Source organism: Perissodus microlepis, chromosome 8 (genome assembly GCF_051167445.1).
Source record: "Perissodus microlepis isolate ML-2025 ecotype Zambia chromosome 8, ASM5116744v1, whole genome shotgun sequence".
Lineage (NCBI taxonomy): Eukaryota > Metazoa > Chordata > Actinopteri > Cichliformes > Cichlidae > Perissodus > Perissodus microlepis.
In genome coordinates, this window is record NC_140468.1 from 3475737 (window position 1) to 3503250 (window position 27514).

Consider the following 27514-nt stretch of genomic DNA (forward strand, 5'->3'; position numbering starts at 1 on the left):
AGAAGTCTGTGAGCCGTTTCCTGCCCAGTTTCCGGTTCCAGTTACTCATTTTGGTTCCTTTAAAAAAAAAAAAAAAAAAAAGTCCATTCTGAAAATATTTCAAAATGGAGGGTTTGTGTTGTGAAACCACACATTCATTGGCTAACAAGTGGTCAATTACAAGTCTTGTTATTTTTTTTTAAGGTGAAGGTGATGAAGAGGCTCATCTCAAGGCTTTAAAATGAGACGATGATCTCTCAGTAACTACAGCCATCTATTATGGAGCTGTAGTTTACTTATTTAGTGCTTTTCTACTCTAAGTGCTTCTTAGTGCTTCTTTCACACGTTCATACAGTGCATTCATTCATTTCAGGCACTCACTCTGTTACCAGTTATAAATTATAATGAAATAAAAAAACGAAACTGAGCAAAAATAAGTGAAACTCTTTAATGACTGTTAACAAACGATTGAACAGCAGATTTGAGACTTTTCTGCGTGCGACTGCTCGCCTGTCGGATCAGTCCAGCGTTCACGTATCAGGAATTTGTCATAGTTCATTAGCTTACCAGCGGTGTGAGTGGTGTTTAGTGAATGCACATAAATGTGTGTTTGCAGCAGGATCCACACGACAGCTGGAAACAACGAGCTAAACTTCAGCTCCTGTTAATGTTTATTCACCGCAGGTTATTTTCATTACTGGGAATCGACAGTAATCTGACCCATATTTGGTCTTTATTGTGGTCAGATTTAACTGACAATTTACTCTGTAATTGATGTGAAATTGTAGAGCAAAGTTTCTGACTCCAGACATTTCTGTTATTTTTCAGACATGCAAATTTGGATATAAGTGGGTCACTTCCTGGCCCGTTGAACATGCATAGACACCAGGGTTTCCTCTCATTTGTTTTGAGCTGCTAAACTGAAAGCAGGTGTCTCATACCAAAGGTCAGACCTGCATGTGGGTGTAAACTGCATGGTTTTGCTTTTTGTAGAGCAGGCTGATGGGGGTGAGCAGAGGCACAATATCTATCCATTTCTTCCCCCTAAGACCCGTCAGGAAATGAATCTGACGATGAGCAAACTCTGTCTGGGCTAAGCTGCTAAGAGCCAGTCTGAGGAGGTTGGAGTCAGTTGCTACCTGCAGACGAGGAGAGCATCGACACACTCGAGTGCGCGCATTAACGAGGCGTCTGGCCGTTAAACTGTCAGTGTAGCATCTCCACATGGAGCAAGCACACCTGGGCTCCCAGATCTCCTTTTCTCCTTCAGCTTCTTGTGTCTCAGTGTCAGTTAGGATCTGGATTCACCCACTGCATCCAAGCGTGAGTACGGATAAGATGCTGTATCAGCAGAAAATGGAAAAATGCAGACGTAAAGCACCGTGTTGTAGATTGATCCAGCCCAGGTCGGGGAGTGCTAACTGCGGGATCTTTCGGTCTCTTTTGCAGCAGTGGGCGTTTTGGGCTTTTCAGTCGCTGGTTGCTGTTGAAGAAGTATCAGGTCATCTGTGTTTGAACAGTTGATCATCCTGGAGTGCAGATATATGCAGGTATTTCTTATGAATTTCCCGCTCTGAATGTTGTTGAGATTTGACAGCTGTACGTCGGCTGAATGGACAGAAAAATGCACATAATCAGGTTTACAGAGCGAGCGCTCTGGTGTTGCCGAAGGGGGGGAAACAAAGGCTGAGGAGGAGGATGAACTGATCTCTCATCCTGAGCTATGTTAAGAAGTTAAGTATGCTTTCATCTTGGGGTACGCTCCACTGCCAGTGAACCCATCCTCCGGAGCCTCATGAGTCTGCTCTGTGCTGCTCTGAGCTTCACTCAGACTCTACTATTACACAAGTTTGCACAAATACAGGGAGTTGCAGCAGATATGTGATTTACTGTAATTCAACCAAAAATGTCATCTTGAGGCTTTTGCTTCTAGAAGTGTCGAAAGAATTCTTCTCTTGGTTTGATGTCACAGATCTTTGATATTTGTTTGTATTGTGAACAGAGAAGTTTTAAGTTTTAAGACAATCTCACAGTTTTGCAGTCATTGCAGGTAAAATGTAGTCATTTGTATGACTCTCAGACTTTATTATGAACAACTAAAATACATATACAATGTTGCTAGATTGTGTAGTTTTAACCCACATCTTGGCAACCCACAAACCAGTTCAAGGAGCTAACCTCTGCACCGGCAGACAGATCAGGTAGACGATGAATAAATCGTTGCTTCCACACTTCAGCTCTGTGTCACATGTGCAACAAAGTTGGAAAGATTGGAAGAGAATTAAAACCAAATTTCTCATGAAGTTGGTCATCCTCCAGGTGGGACCACTAAGGATAAATTCATTGAAATCACTTCATCTCAGAATCTTCAGGAATGCTGAGAAGGCTGAGAGGTGGCAGGCTGGTGGATTGTTGCTGAGCCAGCAGTAATGAGCTTGTACTGGACTGCTGTGGTGATGAGAGCCTGTAACCTGTGAGCTCCGGGTAGTCACCAAAAGAATAGGGTTGCAGGCACGAGCAGGACGAGCTCCGGGGTGACGGAGTAAGGGCACTCAGACATGCTGAGGGAGCTCGGAGTAGAGCCGCTGCTCCTTCATGTCTAAAAGAGCCAATTGAGGTGGTTTGGGGCACGCCCAGCTGGGAGGAGACGCCAGCAGGAACTGCAAAGTGCTGCTGGGGACAAGGACGTCTAGAATGCCCTGCTGAGCCTGCTGCCACAGCAGCCTAACTTTGGATAATTGGAAGATAATGGATAGGTTTTGCTTGTCAACAATTAGTTTGGGGGAAAAAAAGCTTTTGCTGTTCTTTCACTAGGAGACAGAAATAGACTCCCCGGTGTCTGTCTCCCTCTGCCTCCTTTCTCCTCGTTCGTGCAGAGCTGCACATGCACAGCTGCCCTGTTGTATCTGAGCAGCTCGCAGCTCCACAATTAACTTGTACCATTAATGCTGGCGGTCAGTGTGGCTTGAATCATCAAGATGTATCAAATACTCCCCAGTTGTAGTCAGTGGTTCTGACGACGTCTCCTGGTGTATTTTATTTCAAACTGTTCATGCGGCTGTAACTCTCACAGCTTCTCGTGTTGTTTTGTGTTTGTTTTCAGGTAAGAGGAAGCGGGTGCTCAAGCTCCCCAAGGAGGCGTTTGAGCAGGCTACCAGTACCAGCTCAGTGTAAGTGTCATTTCTGCAGAATGTCACTGAAACATGCACGCATGCTTCTATCTGTGTGATTATTTATCCCGGTTTGCACATCTGACCCTTTCTTAAATCAAGTCAGAAAGCTGAATATGTGAAATGAAAATCTGTGCAGCAGCAGGAAATAGGAGGAGGAAGTTACGCTCCCACTAATACCATCTTTCTCTGTAAGCACGCTTTTACAGTCAGCCACACCCTCAAGCAGCGTGTGAACATGAAAGAGTAAATTTCTTTGGTCTTAATTACCCTGATAACTGCACGTTCTCGCCACAATAAAAGCCTCTGTTTGTAGCTCTTTCTCCACATTTTTGATAACATGAAGCTCAGTCTGCAGCTGCCTTTTGATAAGAACAGGTTTTCTGCAACAAACATAAAAAATTTGTGTTCAGTGTATTTTTAAAGTGAGTCCTCTTCATTAAGAAACCTGCAGCTGCAGAGGCGTTTCTGGTTCAGAGCCAACTTGTAGATGAAATGTCAGAAACACTGTGGCTGCATTATTGTGTTTAACTGTGCTTCTCATTGTTTTTAAATTACAAAAGTATCTGTTTAATAGTGTAGTATTTCTGTTTATTTTAATTTCTTATTTTGTGTATTGCATCTTATTTACTATATCTAATTAATCTAATATTTTTATATAGTTTTGTTATTAGTTGTTTACTATGTTTTTTTCGCTGTAGTATAAACAGGTTAAGCGAATAGTAGGGATGTTGAACTCCTGCAGGTTTTAGAAAACACCCTGTGTCAACACACCTGAATCAAAGATTAGTTCATTACCAGCCTCTGGAGAACTTCAAGACATGTTGAGGAGATTTAGCAATTTAAATCAGCTGTGTTGGATCAAGGACACATCTAAACCCTGCAGGACACCGGCCCTCGAGGCCTGGACTTCGACACCTGTGGTATAAAGGATGGACGCAGTTTCCAGTCCTGAAAAGTGGAGCTCTCTTCCACAGCATGTCTTTCATCCTGTCTTCCTTCTCTCACCCCAACCAATCACAGCAGATGGCCCCGCCCCTCCCTGAGCCTGGTTCTGCTGGAGGTTTCTTCCTGTTAAAAGGGAGTTTTTCCTTCCCACTGTCACCAAAGTGCTTGCTCATAGGGGGTCATATGATTGTTGGGTTTTTCCCTGTATGTATTATTGTAGGTTCTATCTTATAATATAAAGCACCTTTAGGCGGCTGTTGTTGTGATTTGGTGCTGTATAAATAAAACTGAATTGAAGCCAGGTTGTTACATCCTGTCCCAAAACCAAGATCGTAAAAATGCTCAGTTTTAGGTTTAATACCAAACAGATGTTGCTGCTTCCGTCTCTTATATACAGTCTGTGTTCTCTCCACTGGCTCTGATGGGGAAAAAGCTCAGTTATTTATTTCAAGATTCTGACTTTTTCAAATTTTAATCGCTGCTCCCAAAGCAAAGGACATTTACCTTACAATACGAAGCACTCTGAGGCGACTGCTGTTGTGATTTGGTGCTAAGTAAATAACATAAAATTGAAGTGAATTGAAAGCCAGAAGCACCTTTTCATAGTTGTTTTTTGCAGAAGAATAAATTCTGCTGTTTTGTTCCTGAAATGTGCGACGTGTCCTCTAAAGAACAGTTTAACCTGCTCATATGTAACCAAATGTTTTGTGTTTCAGACCCCCCAGAGATTTGGATTCGAAAGCTTGTGTAACAATTGGAGAGAAGGTAATTTTATTCCTTTGGCTCATTTACTGTCTTCTTTTCCACCTTTCCTAATCCCATTCAGGGTTTGATGCTTGTTTTTTCCTCCTCTCGTCACGGTCTCTTACATAACTTCTTACTTTTTTCCTCCTCCCAGTGTAATTTTGGTCGATCCACATAGGTTGGCTTAATCGCGGCTCTGTTGGCTGTAAAGAATGCCCTGATGAACATTACAGCCGAATTGAACACTTCTGATTGTGGTTAGACTGGAATGCTTTTTATTGCCCATCAGGCAGTAAAAATATTTATTTTAAACTCCTCAAATAAGTGGAATTTTCCATTGGCAGGGCTGGCTGCTCGTTCTGTGTTCGAGTTGGCCACAAGTCAAAGAGATTTCTTTTTTTCTTGTGTTTGAACAATTGGAAACAAAAAAAATTAGGAAGTATCTCACTGCATCGTGGAGGAGACTTTTGCATGGCTTAAAAGAGACATGAGAGATTCCTCGCCCTGTGGGTTTGGCGTCCACTGGAACTTGTCCTCCATTTGTGCAGAATTTCGAGGTGAAGGCAGATGACCTGGAGCAGATCTCCGAGCTCGGCAGAGGAGCGTACGGCGTGGTGGACAAGATGAGACACGTGCCGAGTGGCCTGATCATGGCTGTTAAGGTAAAAGGAAAGACGATTTCCAGACTTCAGGAATGTTTATTTAACCACGAGCCCATTAAAGCAAAGTGACAAACACACAAAAACACAAATGTGCTTAAAACGTGTGTCCGAATGTTTCAGTTCTACTTTGTGCGCAAACCACGCACATGCACGACTAGAATATTTAACCTCTAACCTTTAAACTCAACAATTCTCACAGAGTGAACTGAATAACATTAAAGAATTTGCTAAGAAAGTGGAGATACAAAAAATTAGGAGTGTGGTCCTGGTCTCGCTCCTCACCTGATGCGCTGCTTTTGGACTTGGAAATGGACACTGCTCGTTTTATAAATGGAGATCCAGTTATTCCATGCAAAAACTGCAGAGCGCACAGGGAAGGAGGTCAGGATGGGACTCTCATCATCATCTCATCATGATGTTAATGATGATGATCGATCCGTAGGCCTGCAAAACCCCTGTACATCAAACCAAAATATAAACATACTGATATATATACACACATACATGCGCAAACACAGTCGACACAATCTACATGACATAAAATAACAACTCAGTCCTGGAGTAGGAAGATGTATGCACTCATTAATCCACTGTTGAGATACCATGTCCGTCACACTCGGCCCACAAAAACAGAGACAACGGCAAAGAAAAGTCTGTGTATAAATATAAATATAAAGGTTAGTATAAATATGTAGACTTGAAAATTACAAAACTGTTCCCTAGTTTTTGTTCCACAAATAGAAATACAAAAGGTTTAATCTGTGGTTCCCCCAATCTGTGTCAAAAATCTGAATTCAGCAGTTTTAGAGTTTATGAAGGATTTTTGACATCCTGCTTGATTAGTGATCCTGATTGCTGTTCTTTGAAATGAGCATAAAAGTGCAGTTTTGTGTGTGTTGACCCCACACATCACTCTACGTATGGCAGTGAACGGTAACGTATGTGGAGTGGTTTGTAAAGCAAACCTAAGGATCTTGTGGACATTTGTTGGGTTTCTCCTGCTGGGCTGACAGATCAGGTGTTCTTGGCCGTCCAGCTGCCAGTTTACTCTGACTCTGAATTCTGATTTTGTGTTAGTGTCAAACCTTTTTTCTCTTTTTTCGTCACCACCTTGGGTATTACAGCTGGAGCTTTGCTTTTATTTATTTACCGACCATTGTTACTCCAGAGGAAACACTTTGCAAATATCCTTCCTGGGCATTTATTGCTTCATTCATTCTGTTGCATATTTCTCTTGCATTAGTTTTTTTTGCAAAGCTAAAACACATGAGTTTTTTTTAAATTTAAGTTTATAATGATAGTGATTGGATGGTGTAAATATTGTATTTCTCTGCTCCTCATTATTGTGGTATGGGGAAGTTCTGTGGAACTGAAAAGTCAAAGTGAAAAGCTCAGGTGGGGATGTAATCACATTCAGACTCAGTTTAGTTTTACTTGATTTTAAACTTTGACTTGAGCTGCTCAGCTGTTTCCCCCCATCTGCAGTTTTTGGCCTTTCTCTAATCTCTAACCCAGATTAAAAAACGTCATGTCTGCCGTTTACCTCATGACCGGCAGTAGGATAATGTTACCTGTGAAGAGGCTGCACATTTCTTGCCTGTCTCCCTGCTGACAACACAAAGTGCGACTGCTTTCGCTCTGACGGTTTGTTTCTTGTCATCCTTCCTCAGCGCATTCGGGCCACGGTGAACACTCAGGAGCAGAAGAGGCTGCTCATGGATCTGGACATCTCCATGAGGACAGTGGACTGCTTTTACACCGTCACCTTCTACGGAGCACTATTCAGAGAGGTAGAGTCACAGAAAGGCTGCTGCTCGTTATTCGTTTTCTTTGTGCGTTCGTGGCAGTGTGTCTTTTTGGGGAGAGGAGTGAAGGAAAGTATCTTAATATATTCCATAGTGCAAAAACATTGAACTCTCCGTTGTTCAATCAGTCAGGACAGAGTCATTCAAATCTCTCACAGAGGGGTCTTGAAGAAGTAATGGATATAAAGACTAAAACAGTTTAAGAGTGGGGTCGGGGGGCACCTCTGCAGACTGTCTGATGCAGAAACTTCCTGCAGCAGTGAGTGGATGTTCAGGATTTCCTCACTGGGTCTGAATCACTGGAAAATCTGTCACTTCCTGTCTGTTTGGAATCCGGCCGGCGCCTTTTTGTTCTGCCTTTTTTTTTCTTTTTTTTTGTCCTGATCTGTTTCCAAATCTGCCTGTCTGTTGCCAGGGCGACGTGTGGATCTGCATGGAGCTGATGGACACCTCCCTCGACAAGTTCTACAAGCAGGTGATTGAGAAGGGCCTGACCATCCCCGAGGACATCCTGGGAAAGATCGCTGTCTCAGTAGGTTCACTTAAAGCGGCATAATGTGAATGATTAAAATTTAATGCGAACACTCAACTTAGCTTAATGACACATACGGGTTATGTAACGCTCATTTGCTTATTGATGGCCTTTCTCATTACAGATAGTAAAAGCTCTGGAGCATCTCCACAGCAATCTGCAAGTCATACACAGAGGTAAGAGCCTTAGATTGGAGACCCATTAAACTCTCACTGCCAATTTCCTCTCAGCTGCACGCGGCTGCTTCTGTTTTCCGCTTCCATTATCCCTTCAGACTCTTGCCAGATCTTACTAGAGAGCCACAGCAGTGCGTCTGTGTTAAAGCAGTTAAATGAGCATCCGTCTCTGGTTCTGGGTCAGAAAACGGTGGATTGCAGCCTCACGTGTGCGGTCGTCAGGCCGGCTGGTGCAGCCTCAGCAGCGATGGGGGCGCTGAACTGGACCGAGTGCTTCAGACCACTCGCCTGGCGGGGCTGCATATGACAGCACATGTATCGAACGCAGTTAGATTGAACATTAGCTGTCGGATTATTTAAGACAATAACACGATTCTGCTAAATTTATGAAAATGTTCTTTTTGTCCTTGGAGTGAAACAGCAGCAACTTTTGTGTTGCCTTAAAATGCAAATGTGTAAATATGTGTGGAGATTCAGTCATGTGCATTATACACTGATATGTTAATGAAGGCTAGTTGGTCTGTGGCGGTTAAAGCAGTGGTCCCCAACCCCTGGGCCACGGACTGGTAGCGGTCTGTGAGTCATTTGGTACCGGGCCGCAAGAGTTGAGGCTCGGGTGTGCGTCTTTTCCCGTGTGCTATGAATAAATATTCTTATTTTTGGTACCGGTACTGGTTTTATTTTGTTGTATTTGTCCCTGACACCTTAACCTCCTAGGACATGGCGTCCACATATGTGGACATCCCATTTTGGGTTATTTAGACTGAAATACTCAATTTTGCTCTACATGGGCCTGATATCCACTGACGAGGACATTATATTGCTACTGTTCTATCAAAATTTTAAACGAATATCCTCATATGTGGCTCTTATTTTTCATAAAGACAAAAATAAGGTAAAAAAAAAAATCTGGTAATTCTTTGTTTTTACATTCATTGGGCCCCAATCAGCCCAAATAGCAAAGAGAAATTAAAAATGCATGCTGTGGAAGAGTTCGGGTCTTAGGAGGTTAAAGGCCGGTCTGTGAAAATATTGTCGGACATAAACCGGTCCATGGTGCATAAAAGGTTGGGGAACTCTGGGTTAAAGCATCATCGCTGCCTGATCTGCACTGGAACACAAATGCATCTCAAAATACGCACAAATTATTATTATGTTCAAACCACTATCATTACAGAGACGATGCTGATATGATGTGTTGAAATTAAAAGAAGGCCTAAATTAGTTGAGGTTTGTCGATAATTTGAACAAATCTTTAAAATAAAAATGCTCAGATTTTTCGTAAATAAGCAAAGAGTTTTTATTTACTTCATGCTACTAATTCTTACTCTGCTTTGCAGTTCATAGAGTACAAAGTTAGCTTCCTAGATATTAGTGACCAAAACAGTCTTTAGTTGTTGAGAATAAAAACACAGTTTAATGTCACGTAATGTAATAAAAATGTTTTCACGTGTTAGGAGAATCGTTACACCACTTATCATTAAATGTTATTACGTTTTTGTCAAAATGAATTATGAAATTCTTAAATAGCTTCACAAATATGTGATAAATGACGTGTGGTTTGTATAATGGCTATCTGTAAAATACATTGTTACATAATGTTAGTGTTCGCTGCAGTGGATAACAAATATCAAAGTTTTTTATTTTTTTAATTTTGCTTTTATTTTCAGTTTTTTTAACTCTATGATTTTTCTCTAATTATTTTTGTATTTGTGATCATTTTTTCTTTTTTTCCAGTATGTTCAGGTAAACAAAATCCATATTTTGCTACGTTTTGCAAGCATCTGACTTTAAGCTTGGTAGTTTTTCACTTCAGATTTGCCATTAATTTAACATTTTGTTAAATGTATAAAATAGATTTAGTTAAAACACACATTTGAGGACGAGCAGCAGAAGCTTTGCCGAACTAATATGTTGTAGCCACAGAACTAAATCTTACAAACCTCATGCTGGTATTTTAGGAGTTGATCCTTCCTGTGTCAAACCTCTGTTACCACCGTGTTACTGTTGTTGGGTCAAAGTTGTCAAAGTCACCGTTAAAGCAGCTATACGTCACAAAAATGAAGACACCCATCGGTCTGTAACAGCGACCGCAGCCTGCAGCTAGGTCAGCCAGCTGCTCTCTCAGAGGAAAACAGAACTAACAGAGCGACTGTTCGCTAAAAGTCCTGTTTGTTTGGCCGTCTTTCCAGATGTGAAACCCTCCAACGTCCTGATCAACACTCAGGGCCAAGTGAAGATGTGCGACTTTGGCATCAGCGGCTACCTGGTGGACTCTGTGGCTAAAACCATGGACGCTGGCTGCAAACCCTACATGGCGGTAAGCAGCGCGATGCTTTAAGGAATGAAGCGAAAATGTAAAATAAAATTCTTTCTGTAATTAAAAGTTTAAAAAGTCCAGTGTGAGCTTTCTAAAGAGCCACCAAACACAGCTCAAAGTTTTCTCACTTTGTTGATTGTTTGATTGATATTATTTTGTTATAACGTCCAACGTGAAGTTGAGTGTGTGAGCTGACAGCTCCGTGCAACGATACGACGTCTGCTTGTCGTCATCCAAACACCATTTCTGGAAACTTTCACGATGTTCTGTGGCGAGATCAGACAGTGCAAACATCAACTCTGTTTAATTTATCTTTACTAGTTATGAACGCTGGGCCTCCCAATACGACCAAGCAGTATTTATCAGTCCAAACTTTCCAAACCGGAAGGTAACTCAGCAGGTGAGGAGCAAAACCAGGAGGATGCACAGTGTCCAGTTGTTGTCCAGACGAATCATGACTTTGAATCAGGAGGAGAGCCCGATGCACTCACTGCAGGGGCACAAACACGAGGAGACATATGAGGGCTTCGATGACGCGATCTAAAGACAGCAGCTGTGTCCAGAGATGCAGGAGAAGATGACCATGAGCAGGAGATTCTTCAAGTTTAAAACAACAAGGGCTTTGGATTCTTGTAGGACAAGTACTGAAACTTTTACACCTGTTAATGAATCAGAAGTAGTTTACAAATGGAAACTATATGAAAAACTTTAAATTTATAGGTATTATAGACATTTTTTTAGGCTTTTAGCGTCATCTTGTTCGTGTACCTGTTGTTACGTCCCAAACACCCCCCTCCCTCCTCCTGCTCTCTGTTATGCATGCCGGTGATGTGATCGTCCGTTCGTCTGGATTCTAAAATGGACTTTGACAGTCAACGGTCACTTTGACCTTACAAACATAACTCAGGAATCTTCACAGGTCATTTTACTGCGACGGCGTTCTGCAAAAGCACACAACTCGGGAACAGAAGGCGAGACTTTGACCTTATTTCACAATTGTTTGAATACTGATTTGGTGGCCACCTGTTAAATCCCTTCAAGGGCCTCGCTACATGTGTTTTATAATCTGGAAAGGCAATAAATATAAACCGCAGCAGGTTGGCTGATGCATCTAACTACGAGGCCGTAATTCTACACTTTACTAAAACTGAAAGCTTGGAAGCGTTTGATTGTTATAGGAGTGTGTGTGTCCTACAGTGTAATTGAGAGAAACGTGGCTCTGTTTTCCTGGATTGAAGAAGCGACTCTTTGGATTTCCAGGAAAACTTTCTTATAAAAATGAAATAATGCTGCGTCTTTCAGAACGATCAGGATAACTCAAAATTCCAAGAAAGCCTCCTGGTTTACGCAAGGATTCAGTCTCATGGAAGCAGCCTGTTCAGTTCAACCAGTGTTCTTGACCACCGGAGGAAACATTCGTCTCACGCACCTCATTCAAACATCATTTGGTACGCTTCAAAGATTTAAGGTTATGCTTCTAAAATACATTTTGACCAATACTTGGAATCACAAAGAATTAAAGGTCAGGCTGAAGAGCAGCAGCACCTGGATTTAGTCCATGCAGGGCAGAGAAACTAGACAAAGATTGTAATAATAATAAAAACATTACATAAACCGCCAACTTTAAGCTGCTGCCAATCAGCTGTTTTCCAGATAAAAATCTGCTGGTGCTCATGAAAGTCTAATCGAATTCAGTCACTGGGTACATGCAGCCCCTGAACCATGACGGAGCCTCCACTGTGCTTCACAGACACTCGCTGTTGTGCTTTATGTCTGTCAAACTTTCAAAGATTATTATAAAGAAATGTGAACAAATGTTTTTCTGTCTGCTAGCAACAAAGTGTCTACATACACCACTTAAAATTGGTTCTTTGCTAAGTTGTCAGTAACATGTAGACACCACACTGGTTCAGCCTTTCAATTAGGTGCCCTTTTTCATGCTTCATTTCACTTTTATTTATATAGCACCAATTCACAACAAAGTGCTTCAGTGATTCATAGGTCAGTGTTCAGCTGCGTACCAAAAGCATTCCTCTGAAAATGGTCAGATACAAGGACTGGGCTGAAAAACGGCCAGTGTCCAAAGGAAACGCTAAAATATCTCCAGAGAGCTGGAGAACTATTGTTCAAGGCCGCTTTAAAAAAAAATTACAAGTAAGTCTGACTGCCTGGATGGAGAAATGCAGAGAACTTCTGGGTGGCTCAAGACTTTTCCACAGAAAAACACTGATGTGAAGTCTGTGTTGGAAAGTACAAGTGACTTTACACTTCCATAGAAAACTGTCTTGTTGTTTAAACACAAGTTGTTAATGACACTGTTATTGCTGCAGTGTTGGTGTCTTCAGAGGTTTCTTTGAATTTTGAGGATTTGCGCTCATAAAAATGCAGCAGCAACCGAATGTTGACGAATGTTACGACTTTAATGTTTTAAGTATGATAATACATCCTGGGATTGGATACGTGAGCAGGTATCCCGCTTTGGACAGACAACAAAGGGAAGTATTTTTACCTTGGAGGGAAAACGTAGACCAGAACATACTTCCTGTCGGTTTTTGCTGCAAACGCAGATTTTGTGCATTAAAAGTGTCTTTAGATCTGCGACCTCGAGTCCCTCATTATCATCCACACGTTTAATGAGCCAGTTACTCTTTAACCACTCGGCAGGCCGCTGGTTGGCTGAGGGTATTTAGAGCCAGGTAAGTTGCTCGGTCTGTGTGTGCACAAGAGCTTTGGGATTACGGGGCAGCGGGGCTGGTTATCCTTGACAACGGCTGCAGTTATTGACATCATCATGTGACCTTCTGTCTGTCCACAGCCGGAGAGGATCAATCCTGAGACCAACCAGAAAGGCTACAACGTCAAGTCGGACATCTGGAGTTTAGGAATCACGATGGTAAAGCCGCCTCGCGCTCGTCCATACGTTTGTTCACCTTTTCTGCAACGCTGCAAAAAAACCGAGAATCTCGAGGGCAAACACGATTAGCAGTTAAAAATGAAAAACTCGTGAAATATTCATAGCTTTGCAGCTCAGGCCGGACCGAGGAGGATGTTGGCATCAAGGATTCAGCAGTTGACTCGTGCTCGTCTCTGCCTGTTCGATCGGCTGTTCGAGCAGCGAATGTTCCAGCACAGTCTGAATTTTAAAAGGGCACTAAATGGGTTTTAAATAAAAGGGGAAAATTGTGATTTCAGAGTAGTGGAAGTTTTTTGTAATAATTGTAAGATGAAGAACGAGTGGTCCCGACAGATTGAGCGATCAGTGTGTGGGATAAAACCTGCCGGGCGCTGATTGTTGGAGCACCCGTTGTTCCTCGAAAGCTGAACTGAAGGAGGTGAAGCAGCTGAGGAGGTTTTAGTGTGAAACTCATTAATGCTGCAGTAGCAGTGAGAGGAAAAACTACAGTAATGTTAAAAACGGTAACGGATGTTTGGGAAGCCACGTGTGTGCCGCTCTGCTGGAGATGAGTGGGATCTTTAGAGTGTGCTTGTTTTGGGGTCTGTCATTAAATAACGCTGCGACGTGGGATGAACTTGGGTGAAAAATCACATGAATGCAGCTGTGCAGATACGTTTGTGTCAGGTTATGTGTTTGTGCTCACTAAAGCACTAAAAACGCTCCTTGACCTCTTTTTTTTTTTTTTTTTGTCTTGTTTGGCTCAGATCGAGCTCGCCATCCTGCGCTTCCCGTACGACTCGTGGGGGACACCTTTTCAGCAGCTGAAGCAGGTGGTGGAAGAGCCTTCGCCCCAGCTTCCCGCCGACCAGTTCTCCCCTGAGTTTGTGGACTTCACCTCTCAGTGGTTCGCGTTTTTCTGGTTTATTTTCTTGCTTTGTCCAACTTTCTTCCAGCCTGATCCACGTCTCAGAATTACCCACAGATCTTTACACAGGAGAAGCCTGCAGAGTGGCGAAGCTGCTCCAGATCACAGAGAGATGTGTACTGATCCCAGCTGAGAGGGCTTCAGATGATTTCCCCTTTATTCGATTGGCTTCATTGTTGCTGTTTTTGTTATTCTTGTTTTCACAGGATGGGACTGTATCTGAATATGCTGTAAACATGCAACTGTGCACTTTTTACTGATCCCTACGTACTAGTTTAATTACTCAAATTTTGTAATTTTGTGTCACTGTAATTTACAAGAACTGAGCTGCAAATATTGTTTTGAGCATAAATGCTGTGTGAACCAGTGAGGGTGCACAGAGGTGAGGCGGGAGGCTGGCAGGTTTGGGGGTCATACGGGCAGGATGGCAGGAGAGCGCAGGTCGCTGTTAGCAGATGACTGCATGAATGTGAGACATGATGGCGGTAAAAATGAGGCGGTGGTTAGTTAGTAACGAGCAATAATAAATATTCTAAACAGAAAAACACAGGTCTTTGAGAATGAACTGCTCAGTGGTTTCCATGTTTAATAGTTGTAATAGTCTCTAAACACTGAGTATAGTTTTTGATTATATTGTTTTCGTAATTGTTGGAAACTAAAATAATTATATTTGAGATATTCATCAAGCCCATGTTGTGAGTAAGAGCACAGAGAGATGGAGTACAAACAAAAGTAAAGAGAGAAAAGTGGAAACGTTTGCGTATCGTTTTTGGATGTTTGTCAAAAGCCGAGCGGATGTTTCGTGCATCCTCTTCTGTAACGTTACTCCTCCAAACTGTAACCGCACCATTGAGATTATTGTGATTGTGCCTCCAAGATCAGATCTTCTACATGCCAAAACCTGACCTCCACCTTAGCACCGGTCACATGATCAGTCATCTGGATTTATGTCTGTAACGCAGGTGATGGCGTGAGATGGCGTGTTTGTGCTCCTCTGAATGTTTCCTCCTGCTGGGGATTTTTTGTTCTGTTCTTTCTTTGTTGCTTAGTGACACATGCAGGTATTTGTGCAGCGAGAAGACATACGCCGAGTGAGCTGAAAGGATTTTCTTAATTTAAGACGGGCATCACAACCTTGCCTTTAAGAAAAGGGAGGCCGTGATGATGCAGGTGTAAACCTCACCTTACTCCAGTGCAAGTGATGTCCAGTCAGCCAGAAGTTGTATTCATGCATAGCTCTGGAAGTTCAGGAATTGCAGAGGCTGCTGTGATGCAGTGATGAGGGTTCATGAAGTAATAATGTCGGCTGGTTAAATGGCAAATGGACTGATTCTTATACAGAGCTTTTCTACACTCATAATCTGATGGATGCATTGGGGAGCAACTTGGGGTTAGTATCTTGCCCAAGGATGTTTGGCGTGCAAGCTGCAGCAGCCAGGGATCAAACCAGCAACGTTTCGATTAGCAGATCTGCTCTTCCTCCTGAGCTACAGCCACCACAGTTGAAGAAGGAATGAGGAAGAAGTGCAAAAGACCTTCAGAGATTAAAAATCACAGATGAAAAGCAGATTCAGTGGACAGATTTGGTGATTTTTACCCTTCAGCTGTAAAAGGTTGATGGGGTATTGTTTCACTGGTGGGCAGGCGACATGGACACCTAGGTTTGTGAATGCAAAAACTCAAGCAGGAAGTCATCGAGGATTTTCTAAATTATACCATAGGTGTAGATACTAAAGATCTCGAAGTTTGAATCTCAGTGATCTCAATCTTTGTCCAAGTTTTCTGAAAGCCTTGTGAATGCACTGACCTGAGAATGAGGTTTTATTCATACAGCGCCAAGTCACTACAACGGACTCCTCAAGGTGCTTTATGTTGTAAGGTAGACCCTCCAATAATACATACAGAGAAAAACCCAACACTCAGATGACCTCCTGTGAGCAAGCACTTTGGTGACAGTGGGAAGGAAAAACTCCCTTTTAACAGGAAGAAAGGCTTATGGGTAGACTGGTGGTTGCCAATATTTTAAATACTGTTTCACTCCACCTGCACTGCAGCAACGACCAAGCTGAAAATGCAATAACATTTATTTAAACTTGAGTTAAAAGCAACTGGTCTGTTTTTTAGGTACTTGAAGATGTTTCACACCAGAGAGGTTTCCTAAAAGCTGGTGGGTTGTCACCTTGGAGGTGGTCCAGGTGGATGTAGGGCCATCTTAAATCATCTGTCTTCTCTGTCCAGAATGCAAATGTTTGGATGCTCAGGAGAGAGTCTCTTCTGCTTGTCAGTCCAAATATATCGCTGAGCTTTGTCCTGAAGAGCTGACTCTTGTATTGTTCAGTTTTCAGTGATCAACTTTTAGATGATGTGAAGAAGTGTTTGGGAAGACAAATGAAATGTCTTCAGGAAGCTTACAGAGTCTGGCAGCCTTTGGAAGACTGAGAGCTTACAATGGCATGCAACAACAGCTGGAACATTGACAAGAATATCTCCTGTTACCGGTTGTTCCACATAGAACTGAAATACCCCCCACCCCACCCACAACATGCTTAACATGCAAATAACTGAAGAACCTTTGTAATGTGGAAACTGCATAATTGTGGCAGTGATGTGAATACTGAACTCTTTTCGCCCAGCACTGCCAACACCAGCAGACTTCTTCTTCCTGTCACTAATGTAAAGTGATGCTGCCTTTAAGCAAAGCCAAATTATTGAATTGTTTTTCTTTTCTTTGTAATGTTTTTTTTTTTTTTTGGCTTGTTTTGAACTTTTTGGGGGCCGGCTATTTGCTGGAGTAGTCCGTCCGTGTTCATCTGGTTTCCTATGGGAGATTCAGGCTTAATGTGCAGCTGCTGAATGAACGTGATGGTCAGACGCCTGTCTGATGGTGTTCTGTGAATCTGGGTGAATCTGAAATGCTTACATGATATACGGCTGCTGACCTGAAATAACACTCGATCACACTGAGAAACGAGTCGTCCTCCAGTTTCGATCATTGTTTCCTGGTAATATCAGAAAATGATGCCGCACTTTGAGCAGTACTCAGAATGCAGAAAGACACTGATGTGACTATTTTCTTTGGTGCTTGGGTGACTCACCGTGCTTGGTTGTATTTTTTCTGTTACCTTGAAACCCTCGGAGGCTGGCAGTCTGCGACTTCTCAGACGCTTTCATAGAATAACACTGAATCAGACGCTAGAACAGATCTGTGGCAAGAGTGGTGAAGTCCACCATTTAATGTTCATCTTTGCTTTGTTTTCTTCTTCTGCAGCTTAAAGAAAGTTTCCAAAGAGCGGCCGACTTACACAGAACTCATGGTGAGTGTTTCTGTGTTAACAGATTATAAGCATGACTTCCCTGCAACACCTTGTAATGCTGTTAATCAAACACTGGGGGGTGCACTTAGATTGTTATTTACAAACCCTGAATTTGACGCTTGAAGCCAAGATGCTTCACTGGTCTCATCCATGGAAGGTTTACTAAAGGTCCAGAACTGAGTAAAAGCTCAGAGTATCAGGGGGTGCAGGTGTTTGAATGGCTGCAGCTTAATCAATTCAGCACAAAGAGACCCCAAAATGGATGCAAACGAACAACAAAAGACACAAAAATGATTTTTTTTTTAAATGTGCAAAATGACCACTAACCGAGACTTCCTACAAGCTCTAAAATGACCAAGTGATGCAAAATAAAACCCAAATGACTGGAAATTAACAGAAGACACAGAATTAAGAGCTGTCACCAACAAAATGGCACAAATAGAAGCAAAATGATGCACATACATGTGAAATCGGTGCATAAGGGCAACAATCGGATTGTTTACAACTAAGATCCATGAACCGACTATAAACAAATACAAAATGTCCACATAAAGATGCAAATCGTGCCGTTGAAAAAAATTAAATTCAGTATAATTTATATTGCGCCAAAGTTTGGCAACCAGATACAAATTGACCAGAAAAGGCAACAAAGGTGTCACTACAAGAGATGACAACAAATGAGTGTAAAACCAAGTGTCAAAAACTAAAATCAGATTGAAAACAGGTGCAAAAAAATGCTCTAATGACCATAATTACAATGCAAACTGCAACACAACAACACGACAGCCTCAAAGTTCAAGGAATTGATGCTTTAATTGCTTTTTTCTGATTTCGCTCCCGACTAACTCGGTGTCCGTTTCCTCCTCAGCAACATCTCTTCTTCACCTCCCACGAGGCCAAAGAAACCGACGTGGCTAGCTTTGTGAAAGTCATCTTGGGAGACTGAGTGCACTGGAGGGAGGGGGAGGAATCTGTTAAAAAAGAGGAAACAAAAAAAAATCCAAGAAAAAAACACCAATCGCAGCCCCCCCCCCCACCACCATCCCATTTACCCGCAGGACACCCTCTCACCCCTCCCTCCAGTGGCAGACAAACGGAGCCCAGAGGAGCCGCTGACGAAGCAGAACGAGGAGTCTGTCCCCGCCCCCCACCTGGCCTCGGCCCCCCCTCTGTGCATCACCTGGCACGGTGCGAGGAGTTTGGGAGACGGGAGCCTCACACAGAATCTGGAGTAATTTATGATGTGTATGCAAAGCCTCCCCGTTTGATTCGATTTGCCCCGCCGCTGCGCTCCTCCTCCAGCGCTGTTGTTAGCGCGCTGACTCTGTGGCCTCCACAAGGGTCGAGTCATAGTTTCTTTTTTGCTGAAAAGCAGAAGCGAGAAGATGTGCAGATTATATAAAAAAAAGAAGAATGATATAATCTATCTGTGTATAATCTAAATGTTTGCATACTCGAAGCAAGTGTTGCATCAGATTATTAATTGACTGCATGTACAGAATTTCTCTCTGGGTAAAAACGGGCTCATGTGGCCAGTGAGGAACAGTTGGAGAGTCCGATTGTTGACTTCAGGGGCTCCCCCCAGTGGTCACAAAGAGGTACTGCACTTACACTGCTTTCCCCCCTGATTACAGTGGAGGTCAACTACACGTTTTGGGCTCTTGGCTGCCTGTGAGTGTGAATGTGTGCGAGCTGGTGCATGACATGTGTGTGTGGGGCATGTTCACAGAGCTGCACGGCTCCAAATCCAAGTAGAAACGCAGTTTTCGTGCTCCGCAACATTTTTTTATAGATTTTCTGCAGCCTCGCTGCCCCTGTAAGAGCTCAACAGGCAGGGCAACACTGTTACGTTGCTTTAAAAGTACAGGCGACTGTGCATCTGCACATCATGTTCAAATGTGACGCATGTAATAAAGAGCTTTATTTTAAAACTAGTTAGTATGGTAGTCTAGTACAAGCATAGACTGTATATTAAAGATGGAAATGGCCACCATGATGCCACCGTGTCAGCAAGGTTCTGTAATTTGAAAGGCGTTGTGCTTTTTGGTGTGACTGTACCCATGTGGTCGGGGTGCCCCATCAGCAAACTCAGCGATGACTGCTGGCTCAAACACGTCCATTTATTTTTAATGTATTTCTAATTTGACCCCTCAAAAAAACCCAAACAAAAGATGTGAGAACAATGAAAGTTCCGAATAGATATCAAACTTTTACACTTTACCGTGATATTGTAAAGTAATGTAGCCAAATGCACCAAAGTCCAATAGATTCCAATAGATATGAGATTCTGAGGTCCAGCAGCTTTGGCTGGTTTGAAGCCACTGACTGCTCCGTCCCTGATCCTTCCTGCGTGAAGCTGAATCGCAGATCTTTGAGACAAAGCCGGAGCCGAGTCGCAGCCGTGCAGCTTCGTGTCGCTCACACGCACTTTAAATGTCGGGGTGTGTGTTTGCGTGTGCGTGTGGGCTGTGTGGGGGAAGATTTTCTCCTTGTTGTCTGTACTGAGCCAATCACAACCCTCTCCACTCACCATGAAAAGAACTGGATACTATTGCTATTATTATTATTATTATTAATATTAATTATTGTTATTATTTAGATCCAGGTTTTTTCTCCCCCCTTCGGCATACTTACTGCAGTTTCTCTTATTTATTATAACTGCTGTTTTCCCTTTGGAAACTTGACCGAACCATTTGAGACTCTCCTCACGTGTTTGTGTGAGCTGTGTATGGTTTTTGTTTTTCTTTGTGTTTTTTTTTGTCGTGTTCTTCTTGGCTCAAACACGTGAAATGCTTTTAATCTGTAACTTGCAAGCCTTCTGTGTGCCTCTATATAGAAACCGTCTAAGGAAAATGAGATGTAAAGAATGATGCAGGGATCCGCTCCCTCCCTCCTCACACGCTGCATGGCATCATAATCCCACTTTGTGTTCCTTGTTGTACTGTAGCTCATGCTCGATTTTTTATGTTTTTATGCTTGTTTTCATCTTTCTCGTTGCCTTTGTTCTTGGCTTCTTTCTCGCAGTGATTTCTGTGGAGGCCGAGCTGACGCCTTCTAGATGTCATGTAAGAATTACTCTGATGTCAAAACGGGAAACTTGAAGTGTTTTAAGTGGCAGAGCGGCGAGGCTTTGTCCTGGTTTGAGGATTTACGTCATCCTCACGCCTTTTAAATATTACCTTGCTGAATTATCACGTGATTTCTTCTAATTTTGACTTCTGGGGCCTTAAACTGTGTCAAAAACTGAACCAAAAACACTTCTAATCTGTTCTGACAAGACTTTTACCCCCGACTCTGCTCGACATTACAGCATTGATAAATCGTCACTATACAACCACAAACCCTAAAACTCGGGGGTCCACCTTCAGTCGATTTAGCTGTTAGAGTTGCAGTCAAACTCTGGACATCAACATCATTTAAAGCTGTATTAAATTATTAGTTTATACGAATTTGAAAGAACTTTTGGGCCATCCGGGGGCACAGCACCCTGTAAACATATCATTGATATTTATAGTCCTATACACGCATCATATTTGCTTCTATCTATTCATGCTTAAGGTCATCACAACAAAAGGCTTCTTCCCCAGACACTCATGTCTGCCAACACTCCCTCAGACATGGTCTGATTTTGCTGCTAATATCAGAACATATCCGGTATACACACCTGCAAACAACTCGAACAATCTCAGCTGTAATCAGAGCTAACTGAGAGAAAACATAAACTCCAGCTAACAAAGTGGAAGGAGATGATAATGCTCCTAATTCCTCCTTACCACGTCCATAAAGAAGACTTCAGTTTTCCATTCCAGCATTCCTGTCTCCAGGATCGTACTGTGCACGCATCCGTCCAGGTCTCAGATATTGAAACACAGACGTGAGACGTGCAGCAGCAAAACAGACACACACCCCTCCCTGAACCCGATTGAAGCTGACTTAGGACCCAGTTGGACTTGATTTATCATTGTGTAGAGGCTTCAAACACACAGGAAATGTAGTCGGAATAAACAAACCTGTGTGGCACTGGGCCTTTACCCGACTAGCTGTCCTCCCTGAAGTTCAAAAACATGTTAAACTCATAGAAGACGTCTGAATAATGATGAGCTTTGACTGAAAAGTCAGAGGACACGTTTCCTCAGTACTAACTCGGCAGACCTTCCTGGGAGGCAGCGCTGGTCCGACTTGCTGCCTGAGCGTGCGGGTACAACCACCAACTCCAACACAGTGATCCGGAACGCCGTGAGACCCATGTGGGTGTCTGATCAAGCCGTCTGGTAACCAAGTGAACAGCAGAAACGTTGGCGCCTATCAACCTTTCGCTATTCAACCAAACTGAAGTCGATGCAGAGCTTAGACGTCTTTGACACCTCTAACGAGCAGTGATTGCTGAGGGCTGTAAACTCCTGGATTCATGGTTGGGAAAAAATGGTTTTTAGCTTTTATTTTTTGTCAGCCAGGACATTTTTACGACTGAGCAACCACATTTGCCCGAAAACATCATCTGTGGACCTCTGGGGCTCTATTTAAAAGAAATAATGTTCTCTCTGCTGTTTTGTCAGACTCCAAAACAAAGTCTCCTGCCCTCAGTCGAGTACAGTCCGCTCTGTCATGTTATCAGGGAAGTTTCCTGTTTTGATGCAGAGTAAAAACCTTCCTTTCACCCTATAACCTGCTCCCCGTTGGGCTCCAGTCCCACAACCTTTGGCTTAGATAATTCCTTGAAGTACTGCGAACACGCCCATGCCCGCCTCGCAAAGCTGTCTTATTTTTCTTTATGAAGCTCTCACCGTTCTCTATTTTTCATCTATAGTTCTCATTTTCCGACTTCACCAACTGTTTCTCTGTGGTGAAGCTGAGAGTGAGGACTGGTGGCAGACAGAAGTCATCGCGGCGAGGACATTTAAGGGCTTCCTCATTAGTGCATCTCTGTACCGAAGATGGAAATATACTGGAGAGACTTTTAATTGCCCCTAGTGTTTTTAGGCCATGATGAAATTAACAAAATTCAAGTCACACTTTCTGGAAGCAGAGCAAAATTATACATCACAGGTCGAACCTCGAGATTCTTTTTTTTCCATTAGTGAAAAATGGTTATTAACCTAACTTAGCAAATGTGACCAAAGAGCTGGAGCCAGGCTTAGGAGGCCGGGAAAGGTAGTCGGACTCGTCACGCGTAGACTCGGAGCAGTGGATTTAGGTTTGTGTGGCGTTCGTAGGTGTTTTAAGTGCCTAACAGTACATTTCTGTGGTGTACATTTACATTGAAACACTTGTCTGTCTTCGTGATTGATGCTTAAACACTGTTTTGGTCCTTCAGTTCCTGTCCTGGACCCACTGACACTGCAATTTGCTGTGATGTTTTGCACTGTACTGAGGAGTCATATCACATTGTCACATTTATGAGTGTGTTACTGTAAGGAAGCAGTCATTCAGGCGATGAAGGGTTGCCCTCTGTGTGGTCATTTTCCATCTTTTTTATTTTTTTTGTGAGAGGGAGAGTTTGGAGTTAGAGGTTCTGACTTTTATTTAACTGAAATTGTGATACTGTAAAAATTCTCAAATAATACCAAGCTTTTCTTCAACTGCTCACTTTGTTTTTGCTGCTGTTTGCACTCGTCGGCCATGCTTAGTCTGTACAGCTGTCAACATCAAAGATGAAGGGTGACACTGACCCGACGAAAACCTGTTACAGAGCAAAGGCTTTTATTGTGAAAAACCTTTTTGCAAAAGCCTGCGGATCGCGTTTGGTTATCATGTTACAGGTTAGCAGCCTTGTAGTGATTCTTGCCCACAAATATAGATGGAAACATTTAGTGCCACCATATAAACGACACCAAAACCCTTTAGTCTAAATAAAAATGAGCCATTTTCACACAAGCTCTCAGACTGCAAGGATGCAAACGTAAAGCTGAAGCCTCGGTCTCATTTATGACCCTGTTATGTTTTTACAAAGGACTGATTTTGTATTGCACTAATTCTGGTTATCATACCTGACCTGTTTCATTTATCTATGAAAGATTTTTAAATGATTCTAATGTCTTTTTGTCTTTGATGCAGACAAAGAGTGAAAACAGCTGTGTGGCCTAACTTTTGGCGTCCAGTATTTGCTTCAAGCCTTACGCAGCAGTAAATCACAGCGCTCGTTCTGTTAGCGCTGATTCACCACAAACATCACAATGTAGTTGTTAAACTCTTTGCTCCACCACGAGGCCAATTCCTCTAAACGACACTCTGTAGGAGAAGCGGTTTAAAAAGATGTGGCAGCATTTTTACCCACAGAACTGTACGGCCGGGGTTAGAAATGAGGCCACTCAGTCACCTGAAGGTTAAACAGACTTTACTGTGAGTGTAGAGCTGACTAACTGGTGATCGGCTGTCAGGAGACAGGCGGCTTCCTGTTGTCTGCTCGGTGCGAGGGCAGCCTCGGCCAGCGCCCTGACCTGAGTTCACGTGAAAATGGCTTCACTCGGCGTGACTGAACGTCTGCCGAGAGCTTGTACAACTTTAAGTGGGTTTAGTGTTAAAATCAGTGGGAAAATTTTAAGCTCATTGTTGCAATTCAGAGGAGATTAAATTAAATATTTTATAGCTGCCACTGTTTGTACAATATGAAGCCATAAAAGACAGAATTATGACATTCCTGGAAAATCCTTTTGGATTGCACACCGCTTTCCAAACATGTCCACACAATGTGCACATGGTAAATTGCACGTTTTTAGTAGTTTCACACATTTTTTCCACAAAATAATTGAAAAAATTTCTTTAGATTTGTGTTGAAGAAATAATTTTAATTTTGTAGTTTTGCTTGTTCTGCCAAAACACAAGAATATATAATGTATGCAGCTAACTAATGGGACACGTGCTACTGACATACAGAAAGAAGCGGGAGAGTCACTTTATGTGGTTGCATCAAATTCTTCATGACTTAAAGCTACTTTAGTTTCTCTTACACTGAAAATAAACATTTTATTAAATTATATATTTGGGTTTCCACAAAGGACAGTTGTACAGACAACACACACACTAATGAGAAACACAGCAGGTTTTGTCTGAGACCCTTCTAACTCCACGCAACTCTTTGTTTCCTCTGCTCAGCGCTGACATTTCTGGTCCACAGTTGATTCATGTTCACTTTTCAATAGGCTGTAATGAGAAAAGAGTCGAGTTTAATCACACGTCACATGGGATTTTCCTCTGTGTGTGTGTGTGTGTGTGTGTGTGTGTGTGTGTGTGTGTGTGTGTGTGTGTGTGTGTGTGTGTGTGCGTGCACATTTGTCTGTCCCATCGTTGTGCTAGCCAGAGAGCTCTGCTATCTTTACTCTGCTCTTCCTCTTTGGGAAGATGCTGCCAGATAAAACGGTCATCATGCTTCTCCTCCTTCGTCAGAGCTGCACCCAGAGAACGGTTTTCCTTTTTGTTTCAGTGCTCCTTTATACATGCCTGTCCGCACGTGGGAATTCCCATCCGTGAGTCTAATTTTGGCCCGCTCTCACCTGCTGAGTAAAGCTCGGTCGCTGTGCATCAGCAAGGGTAGGATGTCCGAGTGGAAACTGTCCTTAGTGAGCAATCTGTTTTCACATCCCTCCACAATTCACCCTCTTAACTTCCAAGTTCATCCGTGCAGCGTCCAACAGCAGGCATCCGTTAAATCCAGTAGACGATTGTTCTTTACTGGAACGCCACGCATTTATTTATTTTGTCTTTTTTTGATTTTGAATGTCAGACAGAGAATCAGGAAATTTTGCTCACCTTCTTCCTCGTCCTCCAAATGCGTCAGCAGATGAATGAAATGCATCAAAAAAGCCTGCTTTGTGTGGGAGGCTCCTCCGGGCCTTTGGACGTGCGTTCGGCCGGATTATATCGAGTGTAAATCTGTCGTCTGTGAACCGTGCTGAGCCGTCTGTCGAAAACTACAACGAGACTTGTGAACCGTGGCGCTTTCTGTTTCTCAGTCGCAGGTGGTAAACTGCTGGTACACACAGCTGTATGTGATGTTTGCGGTGTTGTGTTCCTTTATTTGGGGGGGTGGGAGGTTGCAAAATAATCCAGAGATGCTACTGTATGTGGAAGAGAGCCTTTTTTGTTGCTGTCGGGTGGGTTCGGGGGGTCGGGATGCTGTGCCCCACGGGAAGTGAAGTTCTCAGTATATTTACACGTCTTTTAAGCCTCTGCTAAAGACTGATGACTGTTCATTTAGAGCTCAATGAATTTCTATAAATATTTTAAATTGCTCAAACTGATTGTGTGCAATTGTAATGATGGAAATTCAATAAAAAGGTATTTTTACACAATAAGCTCTGTTTGCTCTGTTGTTACAATTAGTTCTAGAAGGTGAAAGGTCATGGAGGCAGAGATGGCAGACAGTTTTCAATGGGACCGTTTGGTTTAACACAAATGCTACAACTGCATTTATTATACAGAACACTTGGTTAACTTTAAAATTAGGCTAAAACACTAAAATGCTCGTATTCATTTTGCATGGCTTTGCAGACAACAGGGCATCTTTCATTTAAATTACAGTTGACCGGAGCAACCTGCTAGCAGGTAAGGAAACTGCAAGGAGGAGGTTTTTGGAGCTGCACCTCTTTGCAACCAGTTTCACCTACAGCAGCTGCCAGCAACCACTCACCAACCAGACGTGGATGCACACTTCTCGCAGGTAACTGCCCGCCACGTGCTCAGTGACCTGTTTCTCTATAACGCTGTGTGCAGTGATTGCACCAGTATGATTAATGCATGCAGCTTGATGACCAAGCTTGCTAATATTAGCTGCTAACTTTAGCCCTTCCAAGAATGCCCAAGAAAGAGGAAACTCCTCAAAGCAGACGCAAAAGTTACTGGAAAGGTTTTACATCTTGTCTGGAGGAAAACCACTGAGGCGAAGGATGTCCACTGTCACCACGACTCAACTTCAGATAAATGGAAGACAATGGATAGATTGCGACGGAAAGCCACTCAGTAATAACTCTGCTTCCAAGAAGTACTTCTTGCTACTTTCTAAAGAATCTAGCATGATTGTAACCATAGAACATTTTCTGATACAAACATGCAACATGGAAAGAAGCAGGACAAAAGTCTGACATCTTATAAAGAAATGGATCTGAGCCCAGACCCCCCTGATTAAGTTCTCTCAGGTTCAGGTGAAGCATCTATACTCAAAAAAATGAAAGGAAGACTTTAATCAGAGTATAGCATCAAGCTGGATATTGAGCTGGTCAGTTAAGTAGCAGAGGGGACTGTTTACCAGTTTCAGATGCTTTGGTGTCAATGGAATTAACAAGTGCACAAGAGGGGCAACGATGACACAACCACCAAAATAGGAATGATTCCTGCCTGGTCTTTTCTGACTGTTTTTTTGTTTGTTTTTTAAACTAGTTTTGCGTTTGGTTAGTATTGGTGTTACTACTGGTAGCATGAGGCGATACCTAGACCCTACAGAGGTTGCACAGATCTCTCCAACTCAGCCAGGATGGCACATCAATACTTGCCATGCCAGAAGGTTTGCTGTGTCTTTTAGCACAGTCTCAAGGAAGAACAAGGTGAGCAGTGCCAGAGCTACAAAATGACCTCCAGCAGGACACCGGTATGAACGACCAAATGATCAGAAACAGACTTCATGAGGCCTCAAGTCCGAGCATCCACTAGTGCTCATCCTCAGGGCTCTGTGCTCCTGACCAGCACCATGGAGCCAGGCTGGCATTTGCCATTTGTTACTCTGGTGTCTTTGAATTCAGCCCTCTGTAGGTTGATCATTTTCATTTCCATCAAACAAAACAGTCCATATAAGTATCCAACGTGATTTCTTTTTTCTCCATTGAGATCTGATTTGTTTTCAAACTGCTCCTTTAATGTTTTAAGCAACATATAATTGTTGGTTTGTGTAGGTGGGCACATTTAAAGCTCTGCTCAAGAGCACTTTAGCATTTTTTGTCTTAGAAAGTAGGCACGCGACTACTCTGAAAGCAAGCCCAAACCCTTGATACTAATTCATCCTTTGTTGTGGTTTTGTGATACTTCTCATCAGTAGAAGAGCGATGAGGATGCAG

General features: G+C 42.7%; 1 protein-coding gene across 2 annotated transcripts in view; it reads left to right on the forward strand.

Moving 5' to 3' along the window:
* Positions 1-25762, forward strand: part of map2k6 (mitogen-activated protein kinase kinase 6) — a 42171-nt gene extending 16409 nt beyond the window's left edge. For both annotated transcript variants that reach the window (XM_084937051.1, XM_084937050.1), the window contains 11 exons: positions 3083-3149; positions 4814-4862; positions 5390-5503; positions 7174-7293; positions 7724-7840; positions 7965-8016; positions 10209-10336; positions 13152-13229; positions 13997-14136; positions 17426-17471; positions 18340-25762. In XM_084937051.1, coding sequence (XP_084793177.1) covers positions 3083-3149; positions 4814-4862; positions 5390-5503; positions 7174-7293; positions 7724-7840; positions 7965-8016; positions 10209-10336; positions 13152-13229; positions 13997-14136; positions 17426-17471; positions 18340-18417 — 989 coding nt within the window. In that variant the 3' untranslated portion in view covers positions 18418-25762. The remainder of the gene's footprint in view (positions 1-3082; positions 3150-4813; positions 4863-5389; positions 5504-7173; positions 7294-7723; positions 7841-7964; positions 8017-10208; positions 10337-13151; positions 13230-13996; positions 14137-17425; positions 17472-18339) is intronic.
* The last annotated feature ends 1752 nt before the right edge of the window (positions 25763-27514 follow it).